At 45.1% G+C, this 19,933-nt stretch overlaps 1 protein-coding gene across 1 annotated transcript in view; it reads left to right on the top strand.

The window, feature by feature from the left end:
* Positions 1-4: 4 nt before the first annotated feature.
* SVEP1 (sushi, von Willebrand factor type A, EGF and pentraxin domain containing 1) overlaps positions 5-19,933 on the top strand; it is a gene marked incomplete at its 5' end in the record, with an annotated part of 177,639 nt that continues 157,710 nt past the window's right edge. The window contains one exon of the mRNA XM_019554729.1: positions 5-370. Within this exon, the coding sequence (XP_019410274.1) occupies positions 5-370 (366 nt within the window). The remainder of the gene's footprint in view (positions 371-19,933) is intronic.

The raw sequence follows: 19,933 nt of genomic DNA, 5'->3' as shown, positions 1-19,933 counted from the left end.
CGGCACGGGCGGCGGGCGCGTGGAGCAGCTGGGCCGCGCCTTCCGGCGCCAGGTGCGGCGGCTGCGGGAGCGCAGCGGGCTGCTGGAGCTGCTCTTCCTGGTGGACGAGTCGTCCAGCGTGGGCGCCGCCAACTTCCAGGCCGAGCTGCGCTTCGTGCGCAAGCTGCTGTCCGCCTTCCCCGTCGTGCCGGCCGCCACGCGCGTCGCCATCGTGCCCTTCTCGTCCCGCGCCAACGTGGCGGCGCGCGTGGACTACATCTCCCGCCGCCGGCCGCGCCAGCACAAGTGCGCCCTGCTCGGCCACGAGATCCCCGCCATCACCTACCGCGGCGGCGGCACCTACACCAAGGGCGCCTTCCAGCAGGCGGCGGTAAGCGCGGGCGCTGCCCCGGGGCACGAGGGCAGGGCAGGAGGGGGCGAGGCAGGGCGCGCGGGGCACGCACCACGCCGCACCGCCTTGTCACACGCACCTGGGATGCGCGCACCTGCGTGCCTGCCTCCCCCGTGGATGGATCTGGGCTGGGCACAACTGCATGCTGGCCTCCCGAGTGCACACACCCGCCCCCTCCCCCCCCATCTGGACACGCGCCTCTGCACTGAGGAGGCGTGCGCCCACCTGCTCCCTGTACACACCTGGGAATGCACGCCTCTGCCCTAGCTACAGGCACACTCACCCTGCTTCTGGGTGCACACATGCCTCTGCACTGGGTACGCATGCAGCTTTCCCCCTGGTGCCTGCCATCTAGGTGCACACACCTCTGCTTCGGGTATATGCACGTTTACCTCTCCGGTGCCTGCATCTAGGTGCATGTGCCTCCACTGGGTGCACACACACCTACCTGCCCCAGTGCTCAGTGCACACACTTACACGCCTCTGCACTAGATACACACAGACCTCCCCCCTCCGCTCCCCCAGTATCCATGGACCCACCTGCTCAGCACATATACCTGGGCTTACTACACATGCACCTTTTTCCCTGCTCCCCTGTCATGGATCTGGGTGCGCACAGCTCTGCTCAGGGTACACATGCAGCCTTCTCCCCTGGTACATCCATCTAGATGCACGTGCCTCCATTGGGTGCACACACTCCTGCCTCCCCTTTGCTCAGTGCACCCTACCTCCCCTTTGCTCAGTGCACACACCTGGGATCAAACACCTCTGCATTGGATACTTGCAAACCTCTCCCCTCCCCTTCCCTCCACCCCAGCATATGGATCTGGGTGCACACCCACCTACTCAGTATACACGCCTGGAAACACACACCTCTACACTGGACATGCACACACGTACCTAGCCTCAGTGCACAGATCTAAGCACACATCACTGCACTGGACATGAGCACCCCCACCTCCCTAGTGCACTGATCTGGGTGCACACACTTCTGGACTGGATACATGCACATCCCCCTCTCCAGTGCATGCAAGACAGTACACATGTCTTTGCTCTGGACACACCTACACCCACCTGGTCAGTGCACAAATCCATGCCTTAGGTACATGTGCACCTATCCACCCCCAGTATACGCCACTAAGCTCACAAACCTGTATTTTTAAAGGTGACTTTTGGATACTTAAGAGCCAAGCTGGCTTCAAGTGACCAAGTCATTAGAGTAAAAATGTTCTAGTATCAGTAATTGTCCACGTACAAAGGAATTATAAGCATATCACATATTCTGCATATTAATTATTAAAGGCTAGGAAGGCTTAATTAATGGCCACTCTAAGTTTTCCTGTACCTCTGTGTTTGATGAACTTCTCTAATAGGTCATGTGTAACTTTGGTGGGATGGTAGGATTTGAGTCTGTGGGATTCCAAATTTTTCTTACATCCTTTTCCATATTTTTGATAACAGAAAATGATGATTGGTTTCCAGCATAGTTTTAGTTTTAGTTTGAAAATCATTTTGAGAATACATCCCTGTATGGTGATTCTTTAACTCTGCAATTTAAGATCAGACAGAAGTTCAGTATTATCAGAACTTTATGAGAGAGCTGTGCTATGAACATAATTTCTATACTCTGTAACAATATCTTTAATGCAGCCTGTTTTCTTTGACTTATCTTGGCTAAATGTACTTTAAAAAACAGGCACACAAATTTTGGTTTAGAGGTATAGTATTTAATTGTAGAGGCAGAGCTAAATGATGTGTCTCAGGGGTACAATACTGTTGCTGTCTATTACATTGTGGTTTGTTAATAACTTGGGAAGAATCAAGCTCATATTATGACAGAGTATATTGTGATGGACTAAAAGTCTGTGAACTGTCTGCTTCCCTTCTGTCTAAATTAAAAAGACACTGCTGTGATTCTTCATTTATAATTTCTTCCTGTCAGAGAAATTACATCTTTGGAGGACACTCATCTTACTAGGTTAGGGTCTCTTAAAAGAAGACTTATTTTGGTTAAAATAACACTACTGAAATGAATTTAGAAAAGTACACTTCTGTATAATAATCGACTTTTCCCTTTTTTCTGTGGACTATCATGTTGCTGTTCTCTATTTTTAACAGGAGACAAATCCTTTTCACTTCATTTTCCTAAAATATCTTTTCTTGTTGTCCCCTTTTTTGGAGTTTTTTCTGTTTCCATAAATTTAAAAAAAATCCAGAATTTTCAACTTTTTACCCCCAGTTTACAGAGTGTATTTACCAAATGCAAAGCTTTGAAGTAATGTGTGTGTCCTGGCTTACTCTACAGGATACCTGTTACATTTACAAGCAGTATATTGTAGTATTAGTACTAGAAAATTACTTACTTCAGAAAGCTAGGTATAGTGCTATGAAATTTTCATCACTGGATCTTCAAGTGCTTTACATGTGAGGTGCAACTTATTATACCCATTTTACATATGGGGAAACTGAGGAACAGAAAGTAGCTTGTTCAGGGCCATTTAGGCTTGGTAGCTACTGGTAGAGCTGGGAACAGAACCCAGCTCTAAATAAACGAAGATACAACACTTGACTTTGCTTAACCAATACAGTAACTGGAACATTGCTTCTGCATCCTTCCTCATAGCATCTTTTAGTACTTTTTGCCTTGTAATGCTGTGCTGCCTCTTCCCCAGGTAGAAAGCAAAAGGGTTGTCTTCAGCTGTTCAGTAATTTGCTCCATTTTTGGAAGATGCTTATTGCAGTTCTGGTGTGTCCACTTTGGCTGCATTCACTTTAACCTGGGCTTGAGATGCATGAACTTTTGTGAGCAGCAGATGAAGTGAGCTGCTACTCACAAAAGCTTTTGCATCTATCATTCAGTTTTCTACAAGGTGCAACTCTACTGTGCTTTCATAGAATTATAGAAGATGAGGGTTGGAAGAGACTTCAGGAGGTCATCTAGTCCAACTGCCTGCTCCAGGCAGGACCATCCCCAACTGAATCATCCCAGTCAAGGCTTTGTCTAGCCAGGTCTTAAAAACCTCCAAGGATGGAGATTCCACCACTTCTCTGGCATAGGAGACTGGTGCCACCTTAGTCAGGGGGGCCATGTGCCCCCCGCCAGCAACCAGTCAGCCAGCAGGGGGGTCCCCCTGTGGCCAGTCTCGCTGACCGGGGGTGGTCCCCCACTGCTGATCATGCTGACCAGGAAGTGGCCACGGAGCTTCATCCGGCACCTTCCATTCCCTGGCCAGTGTTCACAGGGGGGGGCACCAGTGCTCCCGCCTGCCCCCCCGCCCATCACCTGTGTGGGGAGCGTGACCTGTCAGGGGGTGCATGTGCACCCCCAAGCACCCCCTACATGTTGCCACTGCTCTCTGGGTAACTGCTTGATTACCCTCCTAATGAGAGTTTTTCCTAATATCCAACCTAAACTTATCTTGCTGCAACCTGAGACCATTGCTCCTTGTTCTGTCATCTGACACCATGGAGAATGGTTTAGCTCCATCCTCTTTTGAACCCCTCTTCAGGTAGTTGAGGGCTGCTATTAAATCCTCTTTGTCTTCTCTTCTGTAAACTAAATAAACCCAGTTCCCTCAGTCTCTCCTTGTAAGTTGTGTGCCATAGCCTCCTAACCATTTTCATTGCCCTCTGCTTTTGGGCCTGTTTTCAGACTAACACCCACCTTACCTTTCTCTGGACTTGCAACATTTACCATGCATTTGAGGGATGAAAGCTTAACCTGTCAAACAGAGATCTCCGAGTTGTGAGCCACTAGCAGCAGCTGGGGACAATGCCCTGATGAGAAGAGTCAGTGACTATCACCCCTGTTAGCTGCTGAGCTTCCACCAAGCTGCTCTTCCTTTGCTCTGTCACACACTTTTTCAGTAGTTTGCTGTATTTAAAAATCCAGACCTCCTAGCTGCTGAAAAGGCAAGGATCCAAGATTTCTGGAAAGGAAGAGCATTTCTGTTACTCTTTTCCTTAGACCCAGAGTATCATGCTGCCTATTGCTCTGCTGCTCCCCCGGACACTTCCTTCCCCTCAAACAACTCCATAGTCTGCCTTTTACAGTTTTGCTAATCAGCCTCTGTAAAACAGAGGGGAATCTACCTTGTAATAGACTTGACCACATTCTTGCTAATTTCATCTGGGAAAGCTATGAGTATCCAGAGACTGAGACTGGAGCTGCTGGACTATGAATGCAGACTCAGGACGATAATAGCATTGTCTTGTGCTGTTTTCATTTGCTGACAGTATTCTTTTGCAACCTTGTGTGCCAGAAACTTTTTTTTTTAATATTCAGGCAAACAGAAACAGGTCTCCAGTGCTGGAGTAAATACACAGAAATTGCATGGAGCTGGTAATATGATGTATTTACAAAGGAAACTGTATATAATTCTTATAATTTCTCATTGCTGCTATTAATATAATGTTTATATATGTTAAGACTCATAGTCTGGGTAGAGACATCGGCTTACTAGCTGGTGATTGCAACCATGGACTGACCCCGTGCTGGATCTGGTCTGTGGATGGGCTCTGCACCACTTATCTTATCCAGCCCATAGAGCCAGATAGGTTGATTATCACTGGTCTGCTTAGGACCTCCAAGCTAGCCTTCCACCTTTTATCCCCATTTCCTGTTCTGCTGCTTGTTGTGTGCTATTTATATTTCATAGGCAAGATCAAATATTGACTTCTCTGGTTAGCAAAAGGTGAAGGAGACAGTGTGTCAGAAAACTGGGTGCCAGAAGTCTTGAACCTTAGAGAAATACAATATGCTAGTCAAATACAGCGTGCCAGTTAACCATTCAACCTTGTGTCGCTTGGCAGAGTATAACATTTGTATCATGTGCTACCTCCTTATGAGCTCTAGTTACTGTGAAGTTGAGGTAAGTCACTGCCTTGTCGCAAACGTTTCTCCTGTTCCTTGAATTCCCCACACTTCTCTAATGACTGTAAACAATCACTGTGTTACCCTCCTTAGGTTAGAAATAGTGCGTCATGCTATTTGCTGGTCTGGGAGATCCAGGAAGAATTCCTGCTCTCTTTCTCCACCTGATGCTTTATTGACTTAGGGTTTTTTCCCCACTCTGCTTCTGTAGTGGTAGATTTTAGTCACAGCCAGAGGTTTAGAGTGGGGTGCACCAGTGTCCCTGCTGGTACTTAAAAATCTTTGATGAACCTGTCCAGAGGGTCTTGTTCTTTTTCTCAGAGTCCAACTGATTGCCAGATTTAGGAACAAGGAAGAATTTTTCTCCTGGTCATATTGGCAAAGACTGGGGTTGTCTTCTTCTGTAGCATGTGGCATGGCTATTTCCCTAGGTCCCTTTGAGCATATATTAACCGTCTGTAATCATTATGCTGTTGCTTTGTCAGGGCACTGGTGGTGCTTTTCATTTCCCCTCACTTTTTAACAGTGGTTGGCTATAGCATTCATAAAACAAAACCAAAAAAAACTATGTGGCTGTGTTGTAAATGAGAGTTTAGGGTGGGTGTCTTTATATTCTTTGCATAGAGGGTTGCCTGTGAAGTGCGCAGGACTGGATTTGTTGGCTCAGGAATATTCTTCCAGTCTCGTGGTGCTAACAGTTGTGAAGGGGAAAACTGCCTTATTTATGTCTGACAGAATCCAATCAAATACTAAATCGTGAAACCTTTTGTGATATCCATGGTATTTGATTTTAAAACAGAAGAGTCAGAGCTGTACAGAACTGCCTTCCAGATCCATGACATCTCTTGTAAGGGAAGACTGGCTCATGTCTTTGGTTTCAGAATATTTCTGCCTTGTTTAAATCTAGATTGTACATATTGGGGGAAAACAGATGTTAAGTTATATAGAACATACTAGAGATAAAACAAAACTTATCTAATTGTGCTTGTTAGAGGTATCAAAAGGTGTTTATAATCTAGTAATCCCATGTCTGGAGAAATGTATACCTAAGCATGGAAATATTATTTAAAGAGAAGGGACGTCTGAGGGGAGACCTTGTAGCAGCCTATAAGTTTATCAAGGGAAGACAACAGACAGTTGGAGGTGCGCTATTTACCAGGGCGCCCCTAGGAGTAACTAGGAATAATGGGTACAAACTAGTGGAGAATAGATTCAGGTTAGACATTAGGAAAAAAATTTTCACAGTAAGGGTGGCCAGAATTTGGAATGAGCTGCCAAGAGACGTGGTACTATCACCTAACTTGGAGGCCTTTAAGAGAAGGCTAGATAGGCAGCTGGTTGGGGTTGTCTGACCTCGGTCCTTTTTCTGCCTGAGCCAGGGGGTTGGACATGATGATCCTTTGGGGTCCCTTCTGACTCTACTATCTATGAACTAGAAATAATGGGCACAAACTGGAAGACAGCAAAATCAGACTGGACATCAGGAAAAAATTCTTTACAGTGAGGGTTACCAAAATATGGAGTAAGCTTCCAAGGGAGGAGGTGCTGTCCCCTTCCTTGGAGGAATTTAAAAGGAGATTGGCCAGACATCTGGCTGGGGTCATCTCACCCCAGCACTCATTCCTGCCCAGGGGAGGGGGTCAGACTCAATGACCTAATAGGTCCCTTCCGACTCTACTATGATGATTCTTTGGGGTCCCTTCTGACTCTACTATCTATGAATCTCTAAGAATCTATGAACTAGAAATATCTCTGAATATACCATGTTTATCCACATTACAAACTGCTATCCTTTAAATACAGTTCTCGTGGTAAGAAGGTGATGAGAGAACGTGAATCCCATGTGTCAGATGCTGGTCACATTGTTTAATGCAGTCCTCAAAAAAATTCAGAAGGTACAGTGGTGAAGACCATGTGAAAATAGAACAGAAAAGAAAGAATGCACCGTATTTACTTGAATCTCAAACATCCCTGCATTTAAGATGCACCCCCCCCCCAGCAATTAGATTCTATATGTGGAAGATTTGTAATTTAAAAAATAACTAGATTCTGTATCTGTAAAATTATTGGACAGTTGTCATAAATTTGTTCCCCTCCATTGCTACAACAGGGAAAGCAGGGGGAGGGGCTGGAGGGGTCAGGTGGCCCCCTTGCCCTCTGCTCCCCACCCCCTGCCCCCACACTTTTTTTCTCCCTGCAGCTTTCTTGCCACTGGCACCATCCTATCCCCCTGCTCCCCAAAATCTGTCTCTTCCCTGTACTCCCTACAATCTCTGCTCTCCATTCCCCACTCCTCGCAGTCTCTGCTCCTTACGCCTCCTTACTCTCATACACTACTCAGGAACACAGCTCTTGCCTGGCCATCCAGCAGCAGCACTGCTAATTGGGAGGGCAGGGGATGGAGTTTCCTTGTACTCCTGGCCCAGGAGGAAATCCAGCCCAAACCAGAGCTGAGCTGAGCTGATGGTAAGGGGGTGGGGGAGGGAGGAGGGAAAGGGCAGAAGCTGCAAAGAGCAAGTAGAGGGGAGGGCAGGAGGATGCTGTAGGTCTGACTCTGGGCCTGACCTGGGCTCATCGCCAGAGTCAAAGCTGCAGCAGCTGCCTGTTCCTCCACCCTTCTCTTTGTACACAAATGTAAGATGAGGGGCTTCATCTTAGATTTGAATAAATATGGTACTTTAAATGTTTGTGTTAAAAATGAAAAAATGTATAGCAAATGAATTGCATGTGAGTTTTGTGGCATTTTTTGTACATTTAGATTTTGTTACGAATAGCGAGTACACTTTGAAAACTGTAGCTTTTATCATAGAATCAATGAGTCGGAGGGGACCTAGACAGATCATCTAGTCCGAACCCCCCCGCCATGGGCGGGAAGGAGCACTGGGGGTGGAGGGGTCATAAGACCCCAGCCAGGTGCCTATCCAGTCTCCTCTTGAAGACTTCTAGGTAAGGTGAGAGCCCACCTCTCTAGGAAGCCTATTCCAGGCTCTGGCCACCCTTACAGTGAAGTAGTTCTTCCTAATATCCAACCTAAACCTATCCTCCCTCAGCTTGTGGCCATTGTTCCTGGTGACTCCAAGGGGGGCCCTGGTGAATACGCTTTCCCTGAGTCCCTGCTGGTGGCCCCTGATAAGGTTGTAGGCAGCCACAAGATTCCCCCTCAGTCTCCTCTTGCAGAGACTGAAGAGATTCAGGTCCCTCGGCCTCTCCTCATAGGGCTGACCACAGAGGCCCTTAACCATACAAGTGGTCCTCCTCTGGATCCTCTCCAGGTTCCCCACGTCCTTCTTGAAGTGCGGCACCCAAAACTGGACACAGTACTCCAGGTGCGGACTGACCAGCACATCATAGAGGGGGAGCAAGACCTCTCTGGACCTGTTAGTGATGCCCCTGTTGATGCAGGACAGGGTGCGGTTGGCTCTGCCTATTGCTTTGTCGCATTGACAACTTATATTCATCCTGAAGTCAATCCTGACTCCAAGATCCCTCTCTGCCTGTGTGCTGCCGAGAGGGTCAGCCCCTACCTAACCTATAACCATAATGCTGGTTTCCTCTCCCCAGGTGCAGCACCCTGCACTTGTCCTTGTTGAACTGCATCCTGTTGAATGTAACCACATCCTTTTAGATATAATATTTGTTCAATTTTCCCTGCATAAAGTTTCAATACATTTCTGTTGCATTCAGGTGAAATAGGGCCTTAAGCGAGGACCTTCTCAACCTTTAAAACCTTTTAAACATGCACAAGTTTTGAATTCCCTTTAGGTGGACAACAGAAATCTGTTTAATTTGTCAAATAAGCATCTCCAATATATTTCTGTAGTTTTAAAAGTATTAGCAAAGCTTTTTTTTATTTTTTAAAGAAAAGTAACAAATATTTTATTTTTAATAAATTCCACTAGATAATAAATTGTGAAGCTCTTTACATAGAGAAATCCATGTCTGATATTGACAGATAACTGGAAACTGATAGCAAGGCGTCACTTTTTAAAAAAATGATTGTGGTACGGTAGAGAATATGGCAGCCTAAAGCATACGCATTTCAAAGCTCTAACAAGTACTGACCTGACAGCAGACTCGTTTATGCTACCTTGTACTACATGAAGCAGGGGGTGGGGTTGAACCATAAGATACTTTTATGGTAGGTAGAACCAAAATGTCTCTTGGACTAAATCAAAATAAATGTGGTTTACTTTATTTTAAAATTGAATTGACATTGTTCCCATGGTCTCACAGGCAAAATCACTTGCCACATCAAAACTTCCATAGGATTTTTCATTAGCCTTTATTCCCCATAATAGATAAGTCCTGATCCCTTTGGCAAAACATCTCTTCACTTAATGTTGTTATTGTGAGGAGTTAATTAAAAGAAACATGGAGAGCTCGGTACTGTGACATGCCAAGTCCCTGCCTGAATGTACAGATCACTCACTACCAATTGCACAAGAAGTTTAGTGCTCCCAACACTTTGTTGTGGGAGGCCATCAATCCTTCTGGATTATGGTGTACAGTTGAAAGGTCACCAAGACCTTCAACACACATGCCTAGGCAGGAGTTTGGAAAAGTGGAGGCTGCCCAGACCTATCCTCCCTTTAGACCATTGAGACAGTATCCAAAGGCCAGACCAAGTCCAGATGATTGGTGCCTTGATGGCTGTGGTTATAGGCACATCCAGGAATTAAGCTTGAGTCTGTCACATGGTAGATGGATTCTACCACAGCAGTGGGTCCAGCACTTCATAGGAAGGTGCAATTAAGATATTTTCTAATGAGTCCTCTGCTACTGGGAGGCAAGGAACAATTGCAGCTTCCTCTGAAGTCCAATAAAGCAGAGGTAGGCAATCCCTGGCATTTTGCTTGGCATGCAAACCTTGGGGCGTGTGGTAGGGAAGTGGCTGGGGCTGTGCTGCTCCAACAAGGATTTGGCCTCTGGCAGCTCTCTCTCCTCCCCACCCACCACGCCCCCTGCCCACCAGCATCTTACAAGTCAAGGTTTGGGGTGTTTCTGGCAGTCTGCCCAAAAACGTTGCCAACCCCTGTAATAGAGTGATGGCTGCTCAGGTATTCTTGTGGTTAAGGCTACAATAGAAATGTGTAAAAAATAATAGAGAAGTGTAAGAGATGGTTTCTTTTCATTAACATTTATAGCGGTTATAAACGTGTGGCTGGCCCATGGGCCACCAGTTTGACCGTCCTAGGTTAAATTATTACAAGGATGTAGTCCAGTAAGAGTTAAGTGAATCTTTCAGAACTACTAAATATTAAACTAAAACTCAAACACCAGTTAACAGCTTATGCACTTGAGCACAGCTTCACTGAAGTTTATTAATTAGCCTAGTTAAAAGTCTGAGTCAGTACCTACAGAATTAGATTACACACTCTGCACTTCTAAAGTATTTCTTATGTAAATCTGGCTTTTGTATTCTAACCTGATCACAGTAGTATATGACAAAATGGCAGGCCAACATGTTAAAATCAGTGCTCTGTTATCCTCCAATTAAGAAACTGACAAAACTGGCTTACTGAAGAATGTAAGCACATATCTCCTTAGAATAAACAACCATAATGCTTATTTAGTGCTTGTTTAAATAAGTAATGGTTGCTTCGTTGCCTCAAAAATCAGCTTGCAGAATACATAATTATTATCCATTGGGATATCTTTGACGATCATATTTTAATTTCAGTACATTTTTAAGAATTATTTTCCAGCTTAATTTTTTTTCTAAACTGTTTTTGGTAATAGTTTTGTGTTGTGGTTCTGGTTTGAAAAGTGATTAGATAAAATTGGCACCCTCTTTCATCATATCAGTTCTGTTCTCATGCTGTATTTAAAGATAGATATGCTGACTTCATGAAAGAAAAAAATTGCCATCGGTTTGTATGATTATTACCTCTGAAAAATCAAACTAGGTAACACAGACTAAAGTTTGGACTCTATTCTATCTTGTGCATCACCAACAGAATGTCACTGAAAGCTCCAGTTAATTGCATTTGTGGACCTATGGAAGGCAGTGGAGTTGCATGGGTATCCTTGAAGGCCCAACAGTATCCTATGTAACTTTTAATGGTGTCTATGATGAAAAATCTGGTAATAATCCAGATGAACTTCTAAAATGTCAAATTGAGTTTGCAGGAGCAGCAGTTTTAAAAGGAAGCTTTTTCCCTCTGCTTGTAAGGTGATTAAATTATATATGGAATAATTGAGAGACAATAAACATGGAACTTCCCAATGCCATTATTACAGACGCTTTTTGTGAATAGAACCATTTCTTAATTTAATCTTAATTAAGTCCTTAATGGTATTTATTCTCAGAATCAGTACAGCATGGTCAATGGCAGACTATACTTCCCAAGGCCCCCTCAAGGGGCCATCCCTGGATGTGAAAATGTAGTTCACTTTTCATGCCCAGTCAAACCTTTGTTCTTGTTGCTGAAACTGGCAACAAACATGCTGTGTAGTGTCAGCTGTGAGGTCAGATTTTGTATTGTGGATTTCTGTTTTTTTTGGAATTGGTCTGTTAGCATCCACAAAATACATCACGCTTTTTAGCCCCAATTTATTTAGTATGTAGTCCATTTTTATTGAAGTTTTCTTTTTGCTTTATGAATAACATAAAACGTGACAATATTTGCAAATCCACATACCTTATATGCACTGGAGAGCCAGCCAGATGATCAGCAGCTTTACCCTCTGCATGTACAAACCTGAAACTGGTAAGTGCATAGCTCACTTTTCCATGTTCAGTCTTAGACCAGACATGCTCTTGCTTACTGGGTCTATCAGGTGGGCAAATTATTTTAAGTTAACACAAAGGTTATCTGGTGTCTCCATTTTCCATCATTAAAAAATAGTTCCTTGTAGTTTGACAAATTCATTAGCTAATTCCTTATTGGAACAGATGTAGTCTGAAACCAAAACTTTCTCCTTTTTAATATTTTCTTAGTATATCTATACATGTCTTATTGGGAATAAAGGAAGAGAAACACAAAAAACGTATGCAATCTACGAGAAAAATAATTTCAAAGCAGGGTGGCTTGCAGCGTATTTCATGAGATGTCAGCAGCTCTTTAAAACTTGCATGAACATTTATCTCATCATTTGTCTTGAATTCCTTATGTTATTAGGAATTCTTGTTATTTCTTGTTAGGAATCTGCTCCTACTTGGTACCAGTTCTGAGAGTGGCAAATTTGACTATAAAATAACAAAAGGATGTTGTTGTTTTGTGGGTAGTTTCAGAATATGCAACTTGTATGGTTGCTTATTGCTGTCTGACAGTGTAATAAATAATATAACTACAATTTTATTTAGCAGTAAAATAATATTGGTAGTCATGATTATAGATGATGAAGTCATAGTCTTTGAAGCCATGTTAGACCTGGTCTAAACCCTAGTCTAGTAAACCTTCTCTAGAATTTTTAATACTGTTTATCAAGCTATGTTCATTTTCTCAGACACTTGTTGACAGTGTTCTTACTACATTCTAGATGAGCATCATAGATTTTTAATAGTGGAAGGGACTGTTATGATTAGTTAGTCCAGGGCTGTCTAGATGGTGACCTGGGCTGCACGTGGCCTGTGAAGGGTTAGGTTATAGTCCCTAGGCTCCTCCCAGGACACCTATCCCCCTCATTACTTTAACTGCAACAGCAGTCAAAGTCTCTGGATTCTCCTTCCCTCCTGTGGCTGCTGTTTCCTGCTCTTGCCCCAGGGAGTGGAGCAGTTCACTGCACTGCATAGGGAACTTATGCACTGTATGCCAGCATGGCTACAACCCTACTTCAGGCACACTCCCATTCACTGCAGTGCTGGGGGTCCAGAGGTGAGGGGAAGAGTGTGAACCTAGTTGGGGGCAGGGGGAGCGTGCCTGATGCAGGGCTGGGGGGTTCCCATGTGGGTGCACAGTGCAGCATTGGGAGGGTTTGCATTGCTGTAGTGGCGGAGTGACCATTGTGTGTGTTTGGGGGGCAGGGAGAGAGATGTCTGCATGGGCACATGGTGCAGGAGGTGAGTGAGGGGAGCATCCATACAGCATGCAGCCCAGTGTCCCATGCCTCATCTGGAGCAGACTGCATTCTACTGACAACCTTTAGCTCCTGGGTGTAATTAAGGAATGGATATGGGCTGCTACGTACAGAACTGGAGGTTGCAGTGAACAATTTAGGACAACTGCTGCTCTGCTCAGGCTTGGCTACGGCAACTTGCCATCTGCCTGGTACTGCCAGAAAAGGGAATGCTTTTGAAAATGGTGGTTATATAATTGTTGGTTATAATAGATCTCTTAAGCAAATACATGTTTAGATTTTTTTAAAACAGCTGTAGCTATCCAAAAACTCTAGATATTTCATTGAGATAAGACCTCAGCCATGTTGGTTGCTTTAAGTTAATCTTTCTTTTGTAGTATGAAGGCCTTCCTGGTTTGATCCATCCTATTTGGTGTTGCCAATAAATCAGTAATATTCAGTGAGTGAATGCATTCTAGCTGTCCTGAGGCTATTACTTCGTTGTTATTTGGGAGACATGAAGGAAATGGTATACAAAACAATAGGCATACAGCAAAAAAGGTTCAGATGTGATATATGCAGAGAATGTAAAATGAGCTGTTCACTGGAAGAAGTAGGCTGCAGAGAGGAGATGGGATGTGAGTCTTGCCATCTTAATCAGCAAATAAACTTATACATTGTTAGGCTAGAGAACTGTGGGAATGTGTCACAAGGTTGGGGTTCCATGGGTGGCGTGATGCCTCTTGGTGACTCCACAGCTATGGCCACACTGCCTCTAGGGTGCCTGCCTGTCTTGCCTTACATGCCCTGATGGAAATATAATGTTAAATAGGGTGGTTGTCCTGGTCTTACTATAATGACTACCCGGATTGTGGTCATGGACTTGTGGGCCAGTTGCATGGCTCCATACCTTGCCTACGTCATGCCTCATGCCTCGCAGATGGCATCCTACAACCAGTTGCTGATGCAGCCCCTCACTGAGACTTTCGGCCCCTTGGCTTCTTTCAGTCCCACTCCAGGCCTCAGACCCCTCAGTCTTTCCGCATAGCTTCTTCCTGGGCTGCCAGACCCCTCAGTCTCTCTCTTTCAGCCTCACTTGGGTTGCCAGATCCTTTGGTCTCTTCTGGGTCCACAGACCCCTCAGTCTCACCCAACCACTGCTTTGGCTACTAGGCCACCCAGTCTCTCTCCCCACCCCTCTCTGGGCTGTCAGCTCCTTACTTGGTCCCTTGCCCTAGATCATTTTTATTCTTCCCTTTCTTAGCTGCTCTCCAGGCCCTTGGACTTGTCCAGCCCTGTATTCTATTTCTGGCCCCTGCTGAGCTGCTGAACCCTTCTGTCCCACTGTGCACTCTGGGCCTCACTATAGGCCTCAGGCCCCTTGCTGGGCTTTGCAATTCTAGGACTTAGACCCTTCTAATCCTACCCTCTATTCTCTGGCCCTTTACTGGGCTGCTGGACCCACATGGTCCCAATTGTTTCTGGTTCCTCACTGGGCCTCTGGACCCACGTAGTCCACCTGCCAAATGCTTCTCTGTCAGGGTGTGCTCCCCTAGCCTTCCCTCTGCCTGGGGTCACCCACAAGGTAGTGGGAGCTGAGGCTTTCTAGTGGCCCACATGTGGCATTTCATGGAAGCTGCTCCACCACAGGTAGCTCCACCATGCTAACCCTCCCCAGGAGGGTGCAGTTTTAGGTTTTACCCAGGATCGGTCTTCAGGTTTACCTGATCCTGCTTGTCCCTCTCTGGGCTCCATCTAGATGTCAATTGCTGCTCTTCGGCTGCTAACTACTGGGCCCCCTGGCCCTGGCTCCATCTTGTATCCAAGTCCTCTGTCTCTGGCTCCAGCTCACTCTCTTGTACCCACCAGCTATAGTCATCCTGGGCTGCATGCCTCTTGACACCTTCCTGTCTTGAGTGTGGCCACACAAGGACCTTTGGCCTCTCTGAGGCCCTGGCTCCACCTCGGGCCAGTTAAGCACTTCAGGTGCTCCTGGTTCTGGCAGTCTCTGCTGTGGTCTTTCACCCTTTGGCCCCTCCTGGTCCCTGGTCCCACAGGGGCTAGTTGAGATTCCTGGGGTCAGTCCTTGAGCTATCAGCCCTCTTGTCTCTGCGAGTCTGGTCTGTCAGGCCCCTCCATAGATCACTCTGTCTGGCCGCAGCTGGACCCCTCTGTAAGCCCCTGTACTCTGCCCCACTCACTGGGTTCACCCAGGCCCTTCACCAGGTCTCTCAGACACCTGGCCCCTCAACAGGGGCACAGACTCTCAGCCCCCTTCTGAGGGCTCTCAACACCCACACTGGATACCCAGGAACTCCTCCATTGCCTAAGTCCCTACCCAAACCTCCAGATGTTACTCTTCTTGTTGGCATTCAGGAGTAGCAGCCTTCCTGCTGGGTGGTATTCCTATGCCTGCTCCCAAGATGTTATGGTCAGCTCTACTCGTAGGGTCTGGGTTTATGTCTTGTCTACACCCAGCTCTCTTCCAATCAGGTGGCTCTGTTGTTCAGGCCTAGCCTCCTGCCAGCCCCATGGGACAGTTGACTCTACAGTTAGCCCTGACCCCACCTGCCAGTGGCTCAGCAGGCTGCCTGACCTGTTAGTGGCAGGCACATCAAGTGCCCTGCCACAGACTGTCATGATGCGTGTCCCTTGATTCCCCTGCAACAATCCAGTGGATTTCCTTGTGTTTTACGGAGTTGTGTTCACACTAAACCAGGAGTGGCCAGTATTCGGCACACCTGGGGATGGGGATCAGAGCAGCACTTGGTGAGGAGGTGGGACTTAATTTGTGGCACTCCTGCCAAAACTGTTGGCCACCTCTGCACTAAGCCACAGAAGCCAAATAGAGGCAGCCATACAATAATGTGTAGTCACCTTTCCTATCTTTCCCAAAGCTGCTGCAGGAATTATGTTAGGTCTTTTTGATTCTGTTCTAGAGCTAGTATTGTATAAGGAACTTTTCTAAAGTATCCATCTGTTGTGATAGTTAAGTGCCATTCTGATAACTCTTTCATGTAGAATAGCCCATCCTTGGAGCCTGCATTTCCACCTCTCTTTTTTTGAGAGAGGTGTCAGACTCCAAATACAGATGGGATGACTACCCATCCATGGACATAAATGCATGCATAGAAATGTGAGTCTTCTAGGTGCTCTGCCCCAGAAACATCAAAAGAATTTTAATATTAGAGTAAGAAAAAAACAAGTCTGCTGCCTGGGATATTTTTTTTTTTTTTAAACCCGTTTCCTTGATTTATGAGCAGCTTCTTCAGCATAATGCATGTCTCCCTAATTGTAGGGGCTGAGAATCTACAATGCTGATTAATTTCATTCATAGCAGCTCAAAACTCTGGAAATCAGGACTATAGGCTTCTTCCACAATACATTAATTTACCCAGAAAATAATTATATTTGCAGGCTTTTACATGTCTTCAACACTCATGTTTAACAATATCCTGCGTTTTACGAGTTGCAGTTGTCCGAGTATAAAAAGCCTGCTTATATATTTAAAAAAAAAAAAATTAAAAATTGCCTTTCAGCCTTTTTTCAGGCTCTCTTCTCCATCATTTCCTTTCTCATTTCCCACTATTAATTGCATCTGCAACCTACTTTTTACAGACATTCCAGACTAGTTTTTATCCTCAAAAGCTTTTGGGGTAGATCTGTACAGTTGCCAGTGTGAGCCTGGGATTGTTGCTGAGACATGCGTCCTGTTTACTCAAGCCTATTCCAGGAGTGTAAACCCATAAATAAGGCAGCTTAGATAGCTTGGACACAGCTTGTAGCATGCTTATGAATGCATTCACTACTGTGTTCAAGGCTGTTCCTGAGCCATCGGTGCTTTCTAATTTGTACGCTTGGACACAAGTAGGTGGAGCTTATTTCTCAGCAGTAGTCACTCCAGAATCTAAATGAACATGCCATTTGGCTTGATTTTAGTTATAGAACTTAAACGTGCTTCTTTTCCTGCTAAGAAACTGTAGCATTATACTGATGACTCTCACATTAGAAATCGGTTGGAGCACCACCTTTGTCATAGCAAAATTTGGCCAGCATCATTCTGCTGCCATTTGGCCATAGACACAGCTTTATATGTTTTTTCAACATACCTCAAGGTACCAGGCACAGCTTGTGAACGTTGAGATGGTGGGGCGAATGAAGCGTCCTATGGGAACATGAGGGGGTCCCCCTGTGCACTCAGCAGTGGACTTCGAAACAGACCAGAAATACTTCTGGTCCACTTCTGAGTCTGCCGTGGAGCATGCGAGGGGCCACCCCTGTCCCCCAGCTCAGAGACTGGTGCCTGCTGGGTCTGGGGGGACACCTGGGGTCCCCCATGGCCGATCGCTGAGCTGGACGAGGGGACGATGACTTCTGGGTCCACTGTTGAGTGCAGGGGCCCCCCCCCCCCCATGCTCTCGGCATCTGCAAGCCGTGCCCAGTACCTTGAGGTACGTAGAAAAAACTTACAAAGCTGTGTCCATGGCCGAATTACTGATTCTCCAAATCGGAATCAAATCTTCAGATTCAGCAGAATCTAAATCGGGACAGTGATCCAGTCAGCAAATCAAATCACTGTCCCCTGAGTCAGGCCAAAATCTGAACTGAATACTGTCCTCTTCACACACAACTCTAGTTTCTGCCCCCAAAGGGCTAATATTCTGAAATAAAGATGGGAGTACATTTCACACACTTGTTCTGTCAGTTTCCTATAGATTGGAAAGTACAGGGTCAAAATGGAGAAAAAGTGTAGTTCAGAATAGGATTTGAATGAAGAGAGGGAACTATAAGGCAAAAAAGATGAAAATAGGATGATATAAAAGGAGACATGCATGTTTAGGTTAAGCACATATTTCTGAGATTACAGTCATTCAAAGTTACTGTAACTGCAGTCAGGAAAAATAGCAATGGTATCTTCCTACATTGTTTGGTTTAACAAGCAAAATCGTTAACAGACTCTTGTGGCAGCTCTTTGAATAATGGTTTTAGTTTGTTTGGCTTTTATTGGCTAGCAAAAATCCATTACTTGTATTGGCCATCTACGCCAGGGTCATTTAAGATCATGGCGCTGTCCTTAATTTGTGTGGGAGAAGGGTTGGGTGCCTCTGCAATTGTGTACGAGTAGGAATGTCATTGATTAGAGTAAGACTCTAGCTGAATAAAAAAGAAAAAAGCCCAAGAAAACCAAAATAAAATAGACCTTCTCCGTTTCATTTACTGGTGCTGTCCCTTTTCACATGGGTGAAGAATATCAGTGTCTGAGGTCTCTTTAAAAAAAAAAAAAAAAAAGGAGACCAAAACCACCACCTGTTGCTATTGATCCCCATCGGGAAATAGAAAAAAGGAGAAACCTCAAAGAATGTAGAGCTCACCTGAATGAAACACAGTGGTTATCAGTGAAATGAAAAGATATTGGGATTGAGAAAAATAGTTTGAACTTTCATTGTGCCTTCTGTCTGACAGTCTTGGACTTCCTGGGCATTGTTTTGAGCCTCATGAAGTCCAGAAGCATAACTTCCAATGTACAGATGAGTATCTAAGGCTCAGAGAGGTTAGGCTACCCCTTACACAGGACAGTTTGGGGCATTTTAACTATTTGCTTTTGTTTTGCTTAGTGAAAGCAAGGGAAATGTGAATTTCAGGTTAGATTTCAAAGGGTCTTCCACAAATGAGTAGGGACTAAAACCCAGCTGTTCCCTTTTCTCCCACCCCCACCACTAAGTACTCTAACCGCAAGGCTGTGGAATCATTTTCATGCTTTTATGCTCACTCTGGCATGTGCCATTGGATACTTAATTCTTCCTGTAAAGTGGAAAACCTTCAGCAGAAGACTGAGACCCAGGCTGCCTGATTACCAGGGGGTTAGTGTGGTCTCTAGGAGGTGGGAAACCCACCAGTGAAGATCCTTGCTGCAATTGAGGCAGAGATGGGATTTCAACTGAGAATTTCCATGTTCCAACTGAGCGTACTGGGGAGCATTGCAGAGAAACACCACTACACTTTCAGTTTCGTGAATAATGTTCATGAAACTAGCCCTGAGGAGTCCAGGTGTCCTGTTTTGACGCGTCTAATTCCTTGGCTAAAAGTATTCACCAATTTTGATCTACATTCACAAGTAGCTTTAGTCACCCTGGAGTTGAAAATAGTCAGCAAACAAATTATTTCACTAAGAAAATGTTGCCCAGCTCTACTCTGAATTAGATTGACAGTTTACAGTGTTTCTTGTGATTTAGAGGGGGGTGGAAAAAATCAAGTAAATAGAAAAAATGTTTTGGTAGTGATATCTTTGTGCAGTGGTAATGCAGTATATAAAACCTTTCGCTTCCAAGTGGTGCTCTCTCAAAAATAGTAACCCTCTTTCCCCTCCCCCAGTATATTTAAACTTTTAAGTCTATTTATTTATAAATAAAATATTTTGTTATGATTGATAGAATTTCTTCTGTACTTCTTAAAGTAGGTATTTCCTTAGTTATATATAGGGAGCACTGCAAATGATACAAGAAGAGAAACTAGGAATATGGGAAAGCTATAAATATTACAGGTATGTACAGATGTTGCATTTAGACAGCCCTAACCAGGGTTAGGTCATAGATTTCATAGACATTAGGGCTGGAAGGGACCTCGGGAGATTGAGTCCAGCCCCCTGCCCAAAGGGCAGGAAGTCAGCTGGG

This window comes from Crocodylus porosus, unplaced genomic scaffold (assembly GCF_001723895.1).
Source record: "Crocodylus porosus isolate Cpor-Errol unplaced genomic scaffold, CroPor_comp1, whole genome shotgun sequence".
Lineage (NCBI taxonomy): Eukaryota > Metazoa > Chordata > Crocodylia > Crocodylidae > Crocodylus > Crocodylus porosus.
Note: the sequence above shows the minus strand (reverse complement) of the source record. Positions and strands in the feature narration are given on the sequence as shown.